The sequence below is a fragment of the Danio rerio genome, chromosome 10 (genome assembly GCF_049306965.1).
Source record: "Danio rerio strain Tuebingen ecotype United States chromosome 10, GRCz12tu, whole genome shotgun sequence".
In the NCBI taxonomy this organism is placed as follows: Eukaryota; Metazoa; Chordata; class Actinopteri; order Cypriniformes; family Danionidae; genus Danio; species Danio rerio.
In genome coordinates this window covers 4,543,530-4,561,638 of record NC_133185.1, presented here as the reverse complement: position 1 = coordinate 4,561,638, position 18,109 = coordinate 4,543,530, and the positions used below count along the sequence as shown (strand labels likewise).

The window sequence follows — 18,109 nt, the reverse complement described above, 5'->3', positions numbered from 1 at the left end:
ACCACCCCATTTGAAGCATCATTATGGGTGTTTTACATTATAAATGTTGTGGTTTAAATGATGGATCTGCGACAGAGAAACTATATGTTTTTGGAAACACTCGTTACAAAAATCGTTCTTTTCCTAATCAATGCATCGAACTACGATAGTTCAGCCGCGAGTTACGTCGCTGTTTGGGAAAATGCACCCCTGGACTATCACTTTAAACTATTAAAAATGTTAATAAAAGTTCGAACTGCTGAGCTGTAAGAAGAAAGATCAAGATCCCATAATGCAATCCGTAATCAAACAAATAGCTAAAACTGCTAATTTACAGATATCGTTCACAGTGTATTAGAATTATACTAATGCACTGGCCACAAAGTATGATCAAAAAAAAAAAAAAAAAATCAGACCCGACAATACTCTCAGCTTATGTAATTGAAATTGCGGGACAGAGATCTGAGAAGCATAGACATGAGACACGTTAAAAACCTGTTACTGTGAACAAAAATAAAGAAAAAAAAACAGCCCTGCACAGGGGAGGTCAGGCGACTCTTTTTGCTAGGCTGAATTGTATCTGAGCTGGTGCAGGACAGCCAGAGAGCAGGACGGAATAGCCTCGTCCTGCAACTCTGACCTGGTACGATATAGAAACAGTACAAAAATCAAGCTCTTTAAACTGTCCTAAGCATCACTTGAGGTGTCTATGCACACGTTCAGGTGCAGAGGTCAGGGTTCCCACACTTGATCAAATTAGACCAAAAAAAATCATAGTGATATTCATTATACAAATATATATATATATATTTTTAATATAAATCAATGGGTAACACTTTACAGTAAGGTTATGTTTCTGCTTTACCATTATATTACATAGTGAACTAAGAATTAAAACAATACGCAGAGCTGATGTTTAACATTTATTTACTCATTAAAAATCTAAACGAACCAAAATGTGTCCTCACATGATCTCAAAGAAAGCTGTATTTTATTAACATTCAACTATTATGTTAAAAGAACTTCAGTTTTTTGATTGAATTAAAAGTTTCTGGATTCAGTATGATTTCTACTGCCATTATGTGACAGAGAATTTTCAGTTTCCCCAGTTAGCTTTACCAAAAAAAAAAAAAGTAGAGCAAAAATATAAATAAAATAGAGTTACAGTATTCGATTTGAATAATATTGCAAATATGCAGCGTGACTCAATGATTCAAGAGCACATAATAAAAAACTACAGCCACAAACATGAGACTTGTGCGACAGAATCTTACCGACTGTGCCTGTTTAGAGACACCGAATAAATTTGTCGCCATGACAACGCCAGTATCATTTGCATAATATGCACAAGGAAACCAAAAAGGGGATCAGTTAAGCGCCGTTCACATGTGGTTATGTCAGTTACCAGAGATTCAACCAACTGGAAAAGTAGTTACACCTCAAAAAAATGACAAAAACCTAAGCTCAACCTAACCTAATATGTACTTTAACAGCGATTCTTGCTTTAAAAACAACAAGGGGCTAAATTAAATACTAAGTGTAATGAAGCAGGCCTGGAAATCACAACTTTTCCCTGATATCTCCAGGTGTTTGCTGTGACTGTGGGAACCCTGAGAGAATTACAGGTAGATTAGCGATATAAAAGCACTTGGCCGGGCCTAAAAGCAACTCTGAAAGTAAAAAAGCAGCAGCAGCATAGATTTGCTCTAGTAATTAGTCTGGATTTTGGGTGAGTCCTGAGGGGTTGCTTCAGTTGAAGGGTCTCGGAGACCCTCCAAAAAACAGCCGCTAATAAGAACATGCCTGAGCTCATGCAAAAGCCACTTGCTTTGAAAAGTATTCTGCGAGGTGGATGTGTGTTTGTGTGCACACATGTGCATGCTGTGCAGTAGCGTTGCACCTTTTCCTACAAAAACAAGACATGATAGGCAGGACTAAACTGATAACGCCAACTACAGAAATAAAAACCCTCTTAACCGTGATTTAAAATTTCAAAGAAACCAAAAAGAAGTGCTTTATCAGGGGGGAAATTAAAAACAGAAAAGAAAAGACGTGAACCGTTACAAACAGATAAAAACCAAACAGAAACAAACAATTGGTCCGATGCCTGCCAAAATTAAAATTTTTTTTTTTTTCTGAGATGGAATAACACAACCAAACAGCAATAATCTGACATTTCTAAAAGTCTTAAAGTGTTAACAGTCACTGGGACACTCGGCCTGAATCTAGAAAACAGGTCAAGTCTAGTCCAGTGAAAAAGTGTGTCCACCTGTTTTACAGTACTACTGATCGTTGTGTCATTCTGAAGTCTGGTGGAGGACGGCGTTGCCGCTGGCTGGTTTGGTTGGATGCGGTCTTGATGTCTTTCGTCATCGTAGAAGATTTCTTGAAGTTTTGCCTCATTGTTCGTGAGCAGCACTGGTGCCTCGAACCTGACCAGTTTTACGAAGCTACAAGAATGAAAACAGCAACCATTAAAAAACATATTCAAAAACATTTTTATACATGCTCGAGTTCAACCTAAAAATAAATAAATCAACAAATTATTCAATTGCTACTAATTAGGCATTTCATAATGCTCTGATAAATGAGAGGTAAAATTTTAAATGACAAGCAAATCTCTAATTTTGCATGCCTTGGACAATAAATATATTTATTTATTTATATATATATATATATATATATATATATATATATATATATATATACATATATATATATATATATATATATATATATATATATATATATATATATATATATATATATATATATATATATATATATATATATATATATATACATATATATATATATATATATATATATATATATATATATATATATATATACATATATATATATATATATATATATATATATATATATATATATATATATACATATATATACATATATATAAATATATACATATATACATATATATAAATATATACATATATACATACATATATAAAAATATATATATATATACATATATAAATATATATACATATATATATATGTATATATAAAATATATATATATATATATATATATATATATATATATAAATATATATATATATATATATATATATATATATATAAAWATATATATATATATATATATATATATATATATATATATATATATATATATATATATATATATATATAAATACATAAATATATATATATATATATATATATATATTTTTTTTTTTTTACAATTATATACAGTACCTGACAAAAGTCTTGTTGGCAAGTTTTGGGAACAACAAATAACTTGACTTCTAGTAGATCATTTGGTATCAGAAGTGGCTTATATGAACGGCAAAAGCCTCTTAATTACGCTTATTTTACCACAATAAAATATGATCATGCCTTCATTTTAAATTTTTAAGTAGGACCAAAATGTAAGACCTTGCTTATAGACAAAAGTCTTGTCACTTAACAGAAATACTGTCCAGTATAGAATATAAATTCATGCTGCAGTGGAAAATGAATGAATATTGTTTCTGACTCTCTGATGACTAGGCGGGCCAACCCTAGAGCAGCTTGACCTTCTTTGCTTTCAGGAACTCTCAAGTATGAGGAGCACTATCCTGCTGAAGAATTTACCCTCTCTTGTGGTTTGTAATGTAATGGGCAGCACAAATGTCTTGATACCTCAGGCTGTTGATGTTGCCATCCATTCTGCAGATCTCTCGCACGCCCCAATATGAATGTAACCCCAAACCATGATTTTTCCTTCACCAAACTTGACTGATTTCTGAAGAAATCTTGGGTTTATGTGGGTTCTAACAGGTCTTCTGCAGTATTGGTGATGATTGGGATGCAGCTCAACAGATGATTCATGGGAAAAATCTACCTTCTGCCAATTTTCCAAACAATCAACTAGTCATTATTTGTTACTCTTACAACTGGGATCAACGATAAGACTTTTGTCAGGTAGTGTAAACTTCCTGATTTCCAATGTCTGGAAAACACTATTTCAAAGTCCATGATATTTCAAAAATTCCATGACCCTGTCGGTACCTTGAGTACATATAAACAATTTAAATGAAATGACAGACATAAAAGTAGAAACATTTAGGACATGCAATTAGTTAATAATGCCTTAGAAAACGCCAAAGTTCTGCACAGCCGTGAACTTGTTACATTGTTACCAAAATTGCACCAGGTTAGTATACCATGTGAATTCAATTCATTGTAGGTGATTTTTTTTGTCCACACTCACACGTGTTTGAACGCACGCTCACTCAAATCAAAGAGAGCAGAAACATGCTCACATGTGCGGAGTGCGAACACACTTGTGGAAAAATCAACAAACACAAAAGCGGTGATTAGAAACCAAGAACACAGTGCATGGAAGAAGCAATGAAGAGAAATGAGAAAGAGAGAGAAAAAAAAACATAATCGGGCAGAGACGCTTGGAAAGAGCGGCTGAGGAGAGTCTCATCTCTTCCAGATCGTTTTACAGCAGAGCCAAACACAGAGGGAGGGAAAAAAACACAAATATGAAGCGGCTGTTCTCCGTTCTGACTCTCGACAGGCGCTGAATTTCTCTCGAGAAGAAAAAGTCTATAAAATGAACTTCATAAATGCCTTACAGAAATTCTGCTAGATCAACACGCGACTCAAGATGTTCAACACATATGACCAAAAGCAAAATAAAGGAATAGTTCACATGAAATCAAAAGCTTTGTTTTCATTTACCCTTCTGTCGTTTCCCTACAAAAAGTTAACAAAACATTGAGGCTTCTTGTTTCAACAAAATGAAAGAATATTCAAATAGGAACTCATCAATATGACAAGGGCTGCACGATTGTGGCTAAAATATGAATCATGAATTTCTTTTGGCTTAAAATCAAGATCACGATTTTCTCACGATTCTTTAGATGTTAAATAAAGGTTAATACGAGTAGGCTATTAATATTATTAATTCTCAAATGGTGCAACAACAATGTCAAGCCTATGTGTAGGTCTACCATTGCTTAAAACGCTACATTTTGTACAGTCGTTATGGTGGACTTGAACAGACTTTCAATATGTCCTGTTTGTTAATTCACAGTAAAATGATGACATCTAAATACAACTATTCATAATTATTAAGTTGAATTATTATGTTTGAGACATGTGCTTGTCATTTGTCATTGACAACATTATTAGACCATTTGTTTTCCCTGGTAAAATCAGACATTTGTCATGATCAGATTTCCTCTTGCATTATATTCAACATTATATACTGTAGTCTACAGTAGTTATACTGACAGTTAAACATTTATTTTCATGCACAACACTGTGTGTTAGCTATGAAAGACAAAACATATCAAACGCTTGTAATCGTAACTGTAAAATGCGAAACGATCATTTAAATGATGTGCGGCCAGTTTCATTTTCACTTCCGAGTGCGGCTCACGGCTGCCATCATTGTGATAAAAACACACATATGCAAATCATTCTTTAAGCGCAGCTCTCAAACAATTGCTCTGTGCAACAAACTGAACGTTATTTACAACTTTATTACCTGTTATTCACAGCCTATGCAGGTTGTGTTAACTAAAGTAGCCGTCACTGGCGTGCGTAAGCATTCTCGGCAGTAAACAAACAGCTCGTGGTCAGCTCGTAGCCGCAAATACATCATTACATGAAGACAGATATGACATTTCTGGGTGAATTACACCTTATGAATACAGTATGTGACACTGTGACAGTGTACAGTATGTGACCTATTGTTTTACTGCATACTTGTATAATGTCCATTGTAATTTATTATGCAGGAGTCTGTGTATAATAACCTGTTTATATTTTCTTAAATCAAAAATATTTATTCACAATATTAATATAGTTTTAAATATAAGGCCATACTTTATACAATTGAATCATTTTATTGTTAATGTACAGTAAAACCAATGAATCCATGGTGAGATAAGTGATGTTATAAAGTACACTGCCATTCCATTTAAAGTAGTACCTGACTTGTGTCCTCGCATACTCTGTGAATTTAAAACTAAAGCTGAACAAATCATTATAAAACAGTTAAGTTACATTCTATGTCAAACTTTTTCCTTTGTATTTTATATTGTTGTATTTATACCATCGTAATCTAGTAATGTTTGCCTTGCTTTGGCTTTTTCTGGGTACATTTTTGTGAAATAGTGAAAAATACTGGGAGATCTCATGCCGTTCAGTCTTCTAATCTTAAAATGTGAGCAAAGTCATCTGTTTTGTCATCACGTAGACATAATTCGAACACTAGTTCTAGTACTATTACGTTGGTAAAGTAACTATGGTTTCTGCCGTTTTGACTGTCAGCTGTAGATGTGAACAAATGGTGGAAGTAGTTCCTTATACAAAAGGGTTGTTGAGACTTGCATGGTTTCCGCTACATTTATTCTTTCATTGAGGGGCGCCACACCAAGATTCATCCCGCCACGGCTACATTACTCTCATTCAAAACATTTTATTTTTAATAGCGGGTAATAAATCGCACCAAAACATATTAAAAGGTAAGTGAATTATAACAGCGCAAACTTTTCTCTAACCGTAGTAGTGCTGTGCCTTATTTGTTTACCCTTTAAGGTTACTTACTGACTGACTGGATGACTGACAGATGCGTGATGTGAGAGGCCAGCAAACATGACGTATAGCCGTTTCACTTCAGGACGCATTCATACCGGAGACATTATAAATATTCCTAGCAAATCTAATAAATGCTGGAGACATACTCGTTACATAAACGCACTAAATCGCACTTCAGCAATTTGAGAACGCATAAGAAGATCAGCACTGACTCGTGTTTGATTTTCTTTATTACATACACAATTATGCCATCGAACTGTCGTATAAATGCAATATCACTCTCGTAGCATTGCGATATGGGTGTTCGGAAGTTTGTTTTTCTAATTCTGAACTTGGAAAGTCTGAACTTCCAAAAACACAAGTCCGAACTTTGTGTACCTTGTATTGAGAAACAGCCATCTAAATAAACTTCCAGTTCACACAGCCTAAAAAATGTGCATGTAAAGTTTCAGTGCAAAAATAAGCCACAAACATTTTTTATAACTCTCTGAACCCAGCCCTTTTAGACTTTGATCCAAACTGTGCCATTTTGGTGACTGTCGCTTTAAATTCAAATGAGATTGTACTCTCAGCCCTCATTTCAAAAGAGGTGGAGCAATAAACACTCACCATGGTGGATGATTCAAAACTCTAATGGAATACGGCTCTTCCCTATTCAGAACAATAGGTCCCCTTTAAATACATAACTAAAGTTAATAAATAGAGTCAATAAATAAATAATAATAAAGTTTGTAAATAGTAAATACAAGTTTTTTGTTTTTTGTTTTTTTGGGAAAACCTCGATAGTAAGTGGTCACTCTTAGTTTGTGTGCACCATATAGAAAATGAGTATGGAGATGCTTCAAAAAAACCTCCATGAAAGAAAGCAAATTATAGGTGTTTGGAAAAACACAATGGCAAGTAAATTACTGCATTTTGTTGTACACAGAAAACTGAAAAAAAAAGATGGCCATTTCATAAACATTGCAGCCTGTGTCCATTTAGAGAGAAGATCAAGAACTCAACAGAAAAACGCAGCGTTTGGAAGCTACAAAAATTGGCCACCAAACTTGCTTCAAACATCAAGAACGCCTCAGAAAAAAAAAAAACCTCTACCTTTCAACTGGAGTCTAAAACCATTATAACTTGCAGAGGAGTTTTTTTCAAGGAGCTGCATACACCTGCTTTTAATTTGAGCCGTTGAGGCACTATTTTCCTCTGGCCTGAGCGAACGCAATTGGGCGGTTCAGCCAAGAGTTTGTCTGAAATGACTAACACTTTTACTCGGGTTACATTCGTCCACACGTCAGTTTAAGGAGAACACAAGAAGAAGAAGAGTTAGTTGTGGTTAGCTGAAATGATGGCAGAGAAAGCGATGGGTTAGTCGGCGGCGGCAGATGAAAGGAACGTGAGAAATGAATGTGTGACGGGACACACTTCTTTCCCCCTGCACCACTTACACAATCTCATCACCTGCCTCTGGTTACTAAAAAGGATTCGGCTACTCTTCAGATGCTGTTGTGCCTCGTACGTTTCCTTTTTGACGCATCTAGAAACAAAACATGCCATTAGGTGCGATCTTACCACTTGGTTAACCTGTCCACCTAGAGGGTAAGTGTCAAATAGGAAATAATAGAACATGAAGCATATGGAAGAAAACAGGGACAATACAATGTCGTATTTATTTACAGGGATCCACCTTTTAATAGAGGTCTATGAATATAAAGCTGGGACGCCAAAATGCTTTTAAACTAAATAAATAAACTAAATGCTTTGGCTTTTTCTGGGTTAATTTTCGTAAAGTAGTGAGAAATACTGAGAGATCTCTTACCCTTCAGTCTTCTAATCTTAAAATGTGAACAATATATATATATATATATATATATATATATATATATATATATATATATATATATATATATATATATATATATATATATATAGTGACTTGTTGTCATTTCAGCACCAAAATAATTAAGATGGTTCATTTATTTTTACTTAAGTACAAATATGTTTATTTGAAATGTCCAATTTATCTTTATTAACTTCATATGTATGATTATTTTTAAAGTGTAGGATTTTACGTGTTGCCCAGTTTGTACATGGGCTACCAAAAGCTGTGAGATTTCAGTGTTCATTTTATCACAATACACTAGGAGCTAGTGTACTTTTCGTGGCTTTTAAGTAAAACAAAATGAGTATTGCAATAAATTGTATTTGTTTTTTCTCCTTAACCTCTTACTATTCCTATTGCCTATAAAATAAAATAAAAACACGCGTGTAAAGCCATGAGAACCAAACCCCATGTTAAAAAAACCAAGGTATGTATTGAATCGTGGGCTAACTGTATTGTTGCATCCCTAATATATATATATATATATATATATATATATATATATATATATATATATATATATATATATATATATATATATATATATATATCTAATACTAATTTTGCCTTTGTCATTATGACAGTACTACAAAATATTTTACTAGCTATTAAGCTTAAAGTGCCATTTAAAGATCTAACTACTTTAATCAGGTTAGCTAGGCAAATTAGGTTAATTCGATTATTACCAATTATTACAAAACAGTAGTTCCTTCTGTAGCCAATAACATTGTTTCAATGAAAACAAAATTATAAAAATTTTAAAGTTGCTTTCATTTCAGCCACACTAAAAGAAACATAATTCATCAGGTAAAATAAACTATAACTATACTTTTATAAAGGGAATTCCCCATTTTAACAAACGTCTGTGTCAGCAAAGTGGCAGTGAATGGGTTAACGTTGACATAATCCTCTCTGGAAACATTTTCACCATCATTTCCATAAATGAGGTTTTTGAAAAATATATACCCTGGAAGGTTTCTGTAAAGCCCTGCAAAGCCAAAGTAAACTTGATTCATCAAATATTAGTCCAAATACATACTTTCTCCTGGCAACTGGACAGTAGCAAGTACAAAAAAAAAGCTGTTTGTTTAATATAATGTCTTGCTACATATACAAACCGCTTAAAAAATGCCAGTCTTTACAACAGAAGGCAATTAAAGATCAACCGGTTAGAAGAAAGATAGAACTTTTAACATGACTGATGGGTTGACGGTTAAGCCATCACTTTATTGGTCTTGGCAAAGCCACCGCTGCAGAATAAAACTAATAAGCGACTACGCCTTCGGGATTTGGATGAGAATGTATTGATCGATATTTCCCAGGCAGTGAGGAGTTTGTGGTTTTCTTTGGCTGCATGCTTAAAGTGATCACAGAGCGTGTCAGAGTTTGGAGAGACTGCGTGCCGTTGGATCGTCATATTTACTGGGTAGAGGAAAGAATCTGGGCCAAATACTATACACTTGAGCTGGTACGCGTTCAACAAAAACACACAACTGAAAATAGAGAATATTAGCACTTTGCCAGGAGTAACCAGCGGAGAGAAAAAGAATAATAATAATGAAAAATCAGAACGAGCTGAAATCTGTAACCCCTTCAAGAACCGAGTCCAGTAGTCAATTCAAATACAGACCCTACTATTTTATGTCTACAGTCAAATTATGACCCCTGGTGCTAATATTACAGGTACTAACATTTTATTCCACACATATAAACGCCCACGTTACGCTATAAAAATGGTCCAGATGTGTGCTGGAGGCTGATGATGTACAGCTTGTGCATGTACACTATTAAATAGTCTTTACTCAGTGTTTTTGTAATAGCACACTGACCTACAGCTATAATTGTAAGTAGGGCTGCACGATTTGAGAAAAACAAAAAACTAATTGCGATTTATCAGTTTTTTATCAGTCAATTTAAAACGCAATTTATTATAACTTCAAAGAGCTGCAGGTTTTATGTGGTGGTTTTAGTAGGACATAAGAAAGACTAAAGGGGATTAAGACATAAAGAGGATTAATAATCAAAGTACTACTGTTTATTTAAAAACATTTTTTTATGGAGTTAATCTAGGGCCATATATACTTACAGAGGGTATATAAATGAATCAAGGATTGAAATTCAATAGCTTTTAACACCTTTAAGACTCTTTGCATACATTAAGACCTCATCACCACTGGTTTTAACCAGTCGCAGGGTTTGAAATTAACCTTTTTTCTTGGTTCAAAACATGTATCGTGATTCATTCAACACTTCTACCGAAGTAAAGTCACGTATTTAAATCGATTTTCAACCAGCTCACAGTAAATCGTTACATCCCTAGTAATCACAGCTGACCCATGATAGATGTGGTAGAGAAAATCCGTTCAGCACACACGCTTGTGTGTCTGGATCAACCAGTACTGCTTTAACCTCCCTGTACAAAGTGATGCTGCGTTCACACCAGACGCGGAACACGCGTCAAGCGCGAGGGATTTACATGTTAAGTCAATGCAAACGTGAATAGACATCCTGCGGCGCGAATTATGCAAATTGCGCGGATGGCGCGGGGCGAATTGAGCGTTTTGCTAGTTTGACGCGCTTAACGAGCGTTTCGCGTGAATCTCTCGAGTTCGAAAATCTGAACTTCAGCGGACATTCGCGCCGCGTTAACCAATCAGAAGCTTGCTCTTGTGGGGGCGTGATTGTGACGTAGAACCTGTTGTAGGTGTTCTGAGGGAAATCCTCCACCCTTCACCGACAACAGTTCATCAAACTGGGCTTGGCTCAGTCAGAAGCACCGCTGAAAGCCTCCATCATCCAAGTTCAGTTTCTGAAGGAGTTTATGAGCTCACAGAGCTGGATGCACCTCTGAAAGGATGTAGTGGACTCAGACACGACCCTAAACGTATCGACGCAGTTTTTCAGTCTTCATAAAGCACATAAACACTGTTATTTTCTTCATAAAATCCATGTTAGCCATTTAGCTATGAAGCTAGAGTCTTCGGGCAGACAGAAGCCCTGCCCATCACCACCATCATCCTGTTCTGATGTGCATTTGACATGCGAATGAAGCAAGGTTTGACGCGCAAATGAAGCGAGTAAACTCAAATGTTCACGCAGCTATTTACAGCTATTTAAGCACAGCATAATAAACTAAATAAATCGCAGCTTTTCAAACCGTAATTTCAGGTTTAATGATTAATGGTGCAGGCCTAATTGTAAGATTCAGTTTGAATTTAAAACCAAGAATAAACACCATCGCAACCATCTACTTTCCCTGTCTATATTTGCATTAAAATGGTCAAATTGAAATAATTTTTTTTAACCATTGTTTGAACTAAAATGTAAAAAGCCAGTAATATCCTAGTCATTAAATATTTTATATATATATATATATATATATATATATATATATATATATATATATATATATAAATATATATATATATATATATATATATATATATTTTTTTTTTAATTTATGAGGTTTGATATTAAATCAGGTCAGTAAAAAAAGACACTATTAAGTCACTTGGCTCAGAAAAAAATGCATCCTTGACCCTTTAAAAGCATTCATGAATGGACTGCAAAATGGAAGGAATAGCGTTTTATGATCTGACCAGCTGGAAATAAGAATATCTGCCAATAAATAATGGGTGGGAATGACTATACATGCTTTCTGTGCAAACATCATTCTCACCTCCTCCAGCTCTCGCTGCGTCTCTTCCTCCATCCTGCGAATGTCCTCCATGGTGAGCTCAACCCAGTTGTCGATCCAACAGAACAGCTGACGGTGAAAGTTGGTGAAGATTCTTTTCTCTTGCTAAAAGTAAAAAAGAAAAATATATACTATAAAGAAATAATACTAATAATAATAATAATAACAAAAATAATAATAATAAACACTGAACCAGACTAAACATGCACTGATATCTTCATTTTTCATAAACAAAGCAGTTATAAGACCTTATTATAAAACATTATTATAAAACAATTCAATATAATAATACATTATTATTTGTTTATTATTAATACACAAACTGTTGATTGAGACAAATAAACACAGAACTAGACTAAGAATTCACTGACATTTTTTTTCAATAAAACTGTTGTAATACCTTACTATAAAATAGTATTATGAAACAATACAATATATTATTATTATTATTATTATATTTATTATATTATTATATTAATAATTAATAATACACAGACCTTTGAATGGGACAAATAAACAGAACTAGACTAAAGGCTCGTACACACCGGGACGCTTTTCGTTTGTGTTTTTCCGAATTCAAACCCGAGCGATTTTCACAACCGTCGAGCAAAAGAGTATGCAAAAGCACTCACTGACGTTAGATGGCGCTAAACAACTTTAAGCTTCTGACACTTGCTTGTAACAAAGAAGAGGGCAGAAAGTTGACACGCTTGTTGTTAAAGTTACTGGTGATTTGAACAAGCATGGATGGTGCAAGTAGCAGCTCCAACTCTAGCTATGAAGAAATGATCATTGATAACCAGTGCAAAAAGCAGCTCCACGTTTATATCGCCACTGGGCATCTTCATCAATGTGCGCTCACATTGACAGTTTTGTGCTTGAGCGCCTCCAAGTGCTGTTTACTGTAACTTCAGCAGCTCCGTGCACGTGAACAAAAGTGCCAATCTGATTGGTGGAGAAAAAAAAAGAACGAGCATGAGGCGTTTCTTTAAAAATGACGTTTTTACGCCTGCCGTTTTGCGTGTTGGTGTACATGATTAAATTGCCGCCCTTTATTTAGTTATGAGGCAATAAACGTCAACGGAAAATGCAAGCAAAAGCATCCCGCTGTGAACAGGCCTTAAGACTGCACATACATTTTTTCATGACAAAAAAAGTTGTTGTAATAACAATATTATTTTTTCATTGTAATTATAAATACACAAACTATTTCATGGGACAAATAAACACACTTGACTAAGATTTCACTGGCATATTTTTTTATGCACTGAGCTCTATTTTTTGTATCAAACAAAGCTGTTGTAAGATCTTATTATATAACTATTAAAAAAACAATGCAATATATTAATAATATATCATTTTTATAATTATAAATACACAAACTGTTGAATGGCACTTTTATAAATGGACCTAAATCGCACTGATATCTTTTTTTTTTCCAAAGCAAAGCTGTTGTAAGACCCTATTATAAAATATTATTATCAAACTATTTAATATAATAAGAAAAATAAAAAAATAAAATAATAATAATATCATTAATGTGGGACAAATAAACATGGAGTTAGACTAAAAATCTTTTTTATAACAAACAAAGCTGTTGTGACACCTTATTATAAAATATTATTATCAAACTACTTAATATAACAATAATAATAATAATATTAAATATAATAATCCAAATATCATTAATGTGAGACAAATAAATATGGAATAAGACTAAGAATGCACAGACATCTTTTTTATCATAACAAATAAAGCTGTTGCTAGACATTATTATATAACTTTATTTAAAAAAACTATAATAATAACATATCATTATTATAATTATCAATACACAAACTGTTGAATGGGACAAATAAACAAGGAGCAAGACTAAAAATCTTTATATATATATATATATATATATATATATATATATATATATATATATATATATATATATATATATATATATATATATATATATATATATACATATATATATATATATACATATATATATATATATATATATATATATATATATATATATATATATATATATATATATATATATATATATATACATATACATATATACATATACATATATACATATATATATACATATATATATATATATATATATATATATATATATATATATATACATACATATATATATATATATACACATATATATATACATATATATATATATATATACATATATATATATACATATACATATATATATATACATATACATATATATATATACATATATATATATACATATACATATATATATATACATATATATATACATATATATATATATATATACACATATATATATATATATATATATATATATATATATATATATATATATATATATATATATATATATATATATACACACATATACATATATATATATACATACACACATATATATAACAAACAAAGCTGTTGTAAGACCTTATTAAAAACAATGTAATATAATAATATATTATAATTATTATATTCTAAAAAAAAAAAAAATGTAACAAAATAACAAACCTTGTGTATGAAGTTTTCTATTTTGGTTTGAAGGCCCCACCACTTGAACTTGACAGTGACTAGTTTGTATGCACACATACGAGGACTGTCCGGCTTGGCCAACAGCTCTTTCTGTTCAGAGAGAAATCACATATAATCTTTACAAAACATGAACTTAACAAGAAGCTCAAATCTCTGATAGATTAATGAATTTGCTCACCTTCCAGTCCGGTCCTAAAGGTCCCCGACCTGTTTTCTCTGAGTGAAAGATTTCCGGGTCCTCTTCTGGCTTATAATCCTGAGAGATGGAAAGTTTGAGTTACTTTCAGTTTACTAATATTCCTCCACAATTGGCACGAATATGTATCTCATACAAATTTATATATTTTTATGCATATATTTAGCTCAATTTTTGCATTTCATTCGCACTCTGCTTGATAAAAAATATAGTACAGTAATTATGTTGTAGTTATTTATTTTTAAAATTCATTTTTGAAACAAATAAACAAGGATACATATACAGATGATGTCAAAACTATTAGCCCACCTGAATTTTTACCGCCCCTGTACATTTTTCCCCAATTTCTGTTTAACGTAATGAAACATGTAACATAATAGTTTTAATAACTCATTTCTAATAACTGATTTGTTTAATCTTTGCCATGATGACAGTAAATAATATTTGACAAGATGTTTTTAAAGACACTCGTATTCAGCTTAAAGTGACATTTAAAGGCTTAACTAGGTCAATTGTGCAAGTTAGGGTAATCAGGCAAATCATCATAACAATGGCTTGTTCTGTAGACAATATAAAAAATATATTACTTTTGGGGGTAATATTGTCCTTAAAATGTAAAAAAAAAAAAAAAAAAAAAAAAAAAAAAAAAAAAACGCTAAAAAAACAGGACAAAAAAAAAATGTTAAAACGGTGTAAAAACTCCTAGCTCCATTAAACATCATTTGAATAATATTGAAATTACATTTGAAAAATGATTGACCCTATTTAGACATTTCTATACAGCTTAAAGTCACATTTAAAGGCTTAACTAGGTTAATTAGGTTAACTAGGCAGGTTATTGTAATTAGGCAAGTTATTGTATAACGATGGTTTTATTCTGTAGACTATTGAAAAAAATATAGCTTAAAGGGGCTAATAATCATGTCCTTAAAATGGTTTTAACAAAATTAAAAGCTGCTTTAATTTTAGCTGAGAGAAAAACAAATAAGATTTTCTCCAGAAGAAAAAATATTTTCAGACATACTGTGAAAATTTCCTTGCTCTGTTAAACATCATTTAAGAAATATTTAAAAAGAAAAAAATAATAAAATCAAAGGGGGGCGTGTATGTGTGTGTGTGTGTATATATACAAAAGTTTGTTACAGCAAGAAAAATAACAAAAACAGTGCCACTTCATCCTAAACGCCAGCTATGTTATGCTTTCAATTTAGCATGATGTTTCATATTTGAGGTACCGGTCTTTTGGCTTTCATTTACATACAACACCATAGAGCCGTTGCATATTACATATACCCTGCACTTGATTCATCTTCGTTAACAACTTCACTAAAACACTCCCACGCTTCTCCTTTTTTTAAGTTTCTCTCTAATCGGTTTCGCCTCCATTTCTGCTTTCACAAATGGACCGCCACCTTGCAAGTATTTTTTTTTTTAAATTAGGGACCGTTTGCCTAATAAAAAACCGATTAAAAGACATTCATATTTTACAAAATGTGTTTTAAAAAAATGCAAAGCAATAATCATTAATAAATAATTTTATCCATCATTACTATATTTAACAATGAGATTTACATTTATGTCTTGATATTTCAGAAGCCACAGAATGTTGCTTAAAAAAAATGTTCTTTTGGACAAGACGTTTTTACTATTTGATCTAAACTGGTAGATATTAAATATTATATGAATTACTAATTACATAAACGCTGTTTAATTAACAGCAATTAAATAATCATTTACAGAAAATTATATTTGAGAAGTTCAGGATCAAAACAAGTTGCTAAAAGGTCAACAACGATTGAAGCTATTTAAAAAAAAAAGCCACTTTCACCCACTCGCACACTACCTTTTAATCTCTCAAACCTCAGAACTGAGAACCGTGAGCATATGGGAATACGGATTAACCTGAAGCAGGACTGATCCACTTAACCAATTAAAGATACAAAGAATAAAAGTACTCGGGCTTGAGAATTATATTCATTTCAGCGCTCCACAACGAGCAGGTCAGCAGGATGTGAAGAGTGGCAGACAAACCGATGCACTCCTGCTAGCTGACAACACACCACAAAACTGGACTCCAGTCAAACTGACGCAGCTGCATTTATATACTCGGCACTAGGTCACATGGAAACACATTTTGACTTATTTATTTCAGCTGATATTTGTTGTTGTTTGATCCTGAGGATTGGGTTGTCAACAGCTTCAAACAGACCAATTTGAAGAGTAAATATGAAAACAAATATATCACTTTCAGAAGGCTCAGGACACAATAGAGATAAGGCAGCATATTAGTAAATTAGTGAACCTCGAGTAATGTAGGTTAGAAGGGCAATGGTTCACACTAATGTCACTCTACCCTAATCCTTATGTAACTCTCAGGCTAAAGGCTGAAACCCGAGTTACACACACTGTCTAAATACTGTGCAGAATAAAGATTAGGCAATCTAAAATCACAGCACATTGCGGCGCATTTAGAGTCGAAGATGATTTTATAACATAAATAATAGATCAAAAACGTTTTTCAAAATTATCATCAGACTTCATTTCACCTGAGAAATGCTAGTCTTATTAGCTTTTTTGGTCATTTATACATGTAATGATCATACTACAACAAACAGGTAATACGAGTACACCCTTCACAAGTCTATCGCTTAAATTAATATTTTCAATAGAAAACTATACTATATTATATATTATATTTGTGCATATACATTACACTGCACATTTTTTTTCTTTCTAGTCCAAATATCTAAAAATACTTAAATCAAGAAAAAAGCAAAACAATGTCGTTTTAAAAAATAACATGCCAAAATTAAGTACGTTTTTCCTTAAAACAAGCAAAATAATCTGCCAATGGGGTGAGCAACATAATCTTATATCAAAAGAAAAAAACTAAATTATTTTGCCTACTTCATTGGCAGACTGTTTGGCATGATACTTAATTTATCACATATCTCTTCATTATAAACACTGCATGTACTATAGGAGTGTTAAAATTAATTGCGATGCAGATGGGGACAATTCGATATCGGTTCAGTAATAGATCACAACCGGTTATTACATACTGACGTCGTTAATCTCCTATGCGCAATGTCGAAGTAGAATAATATGGTGAAGGAGGCAAGGGCGAATAAATAAAACAGTCCAACTACTTAAAAGGTAGATAAGTATGCACAGTTCAGCTGCTTGTGAGTTTTTCATTGACACTAAAAAAA

At 32.5% G+C, this 18,109-nt stretch overlaps 1 protein-coding gene across 4 annotated transcripts in view; it reads right to left on the bottom strand.

Moving 5' to 3' along the window:
- Nucleotides 1–402: 402 nt before the first annotated feature.
- The window catches only part of pitpnb (phosphatidylinositol transfer protein, beta), a 41,752-nt gene continuing 24,045 nt past the window's right edge, over nt 403–18,109 (bottom strand). The window contains exons 7-11 of one of the 4 annotated variants that reach the window (XM_073913630.1): nt 14,880–14,957; nt 14,681–14,791; nt 12,119–12,241; nt 8,006–8,094; nt 403–2,429 (exon numbers count right to left, since the gene is read on the bottom strand). In XM_073913630.1, the coding sequence (XP_073769731.1) occupies nt 8,047–8,094; nt 12,119–12,241; nt 14,681–14,791; nt 14,880–14,957 (360 nt within the window). In that variant the 3' untranslated portion in view covers nt 403–2,429; nt 8,006–8,046. The remainder of the gene's footprint in view (nt 2,430–8,005; nt 8,095–12,118; nt 12,242–14,680; nt 14,792–14,879; nt 14,958–18,109) is intronic. The other 3 variants (NM_001328435.1, XM_073913629.1, NM_200920.2) reach the window with 3 other exon arrangements.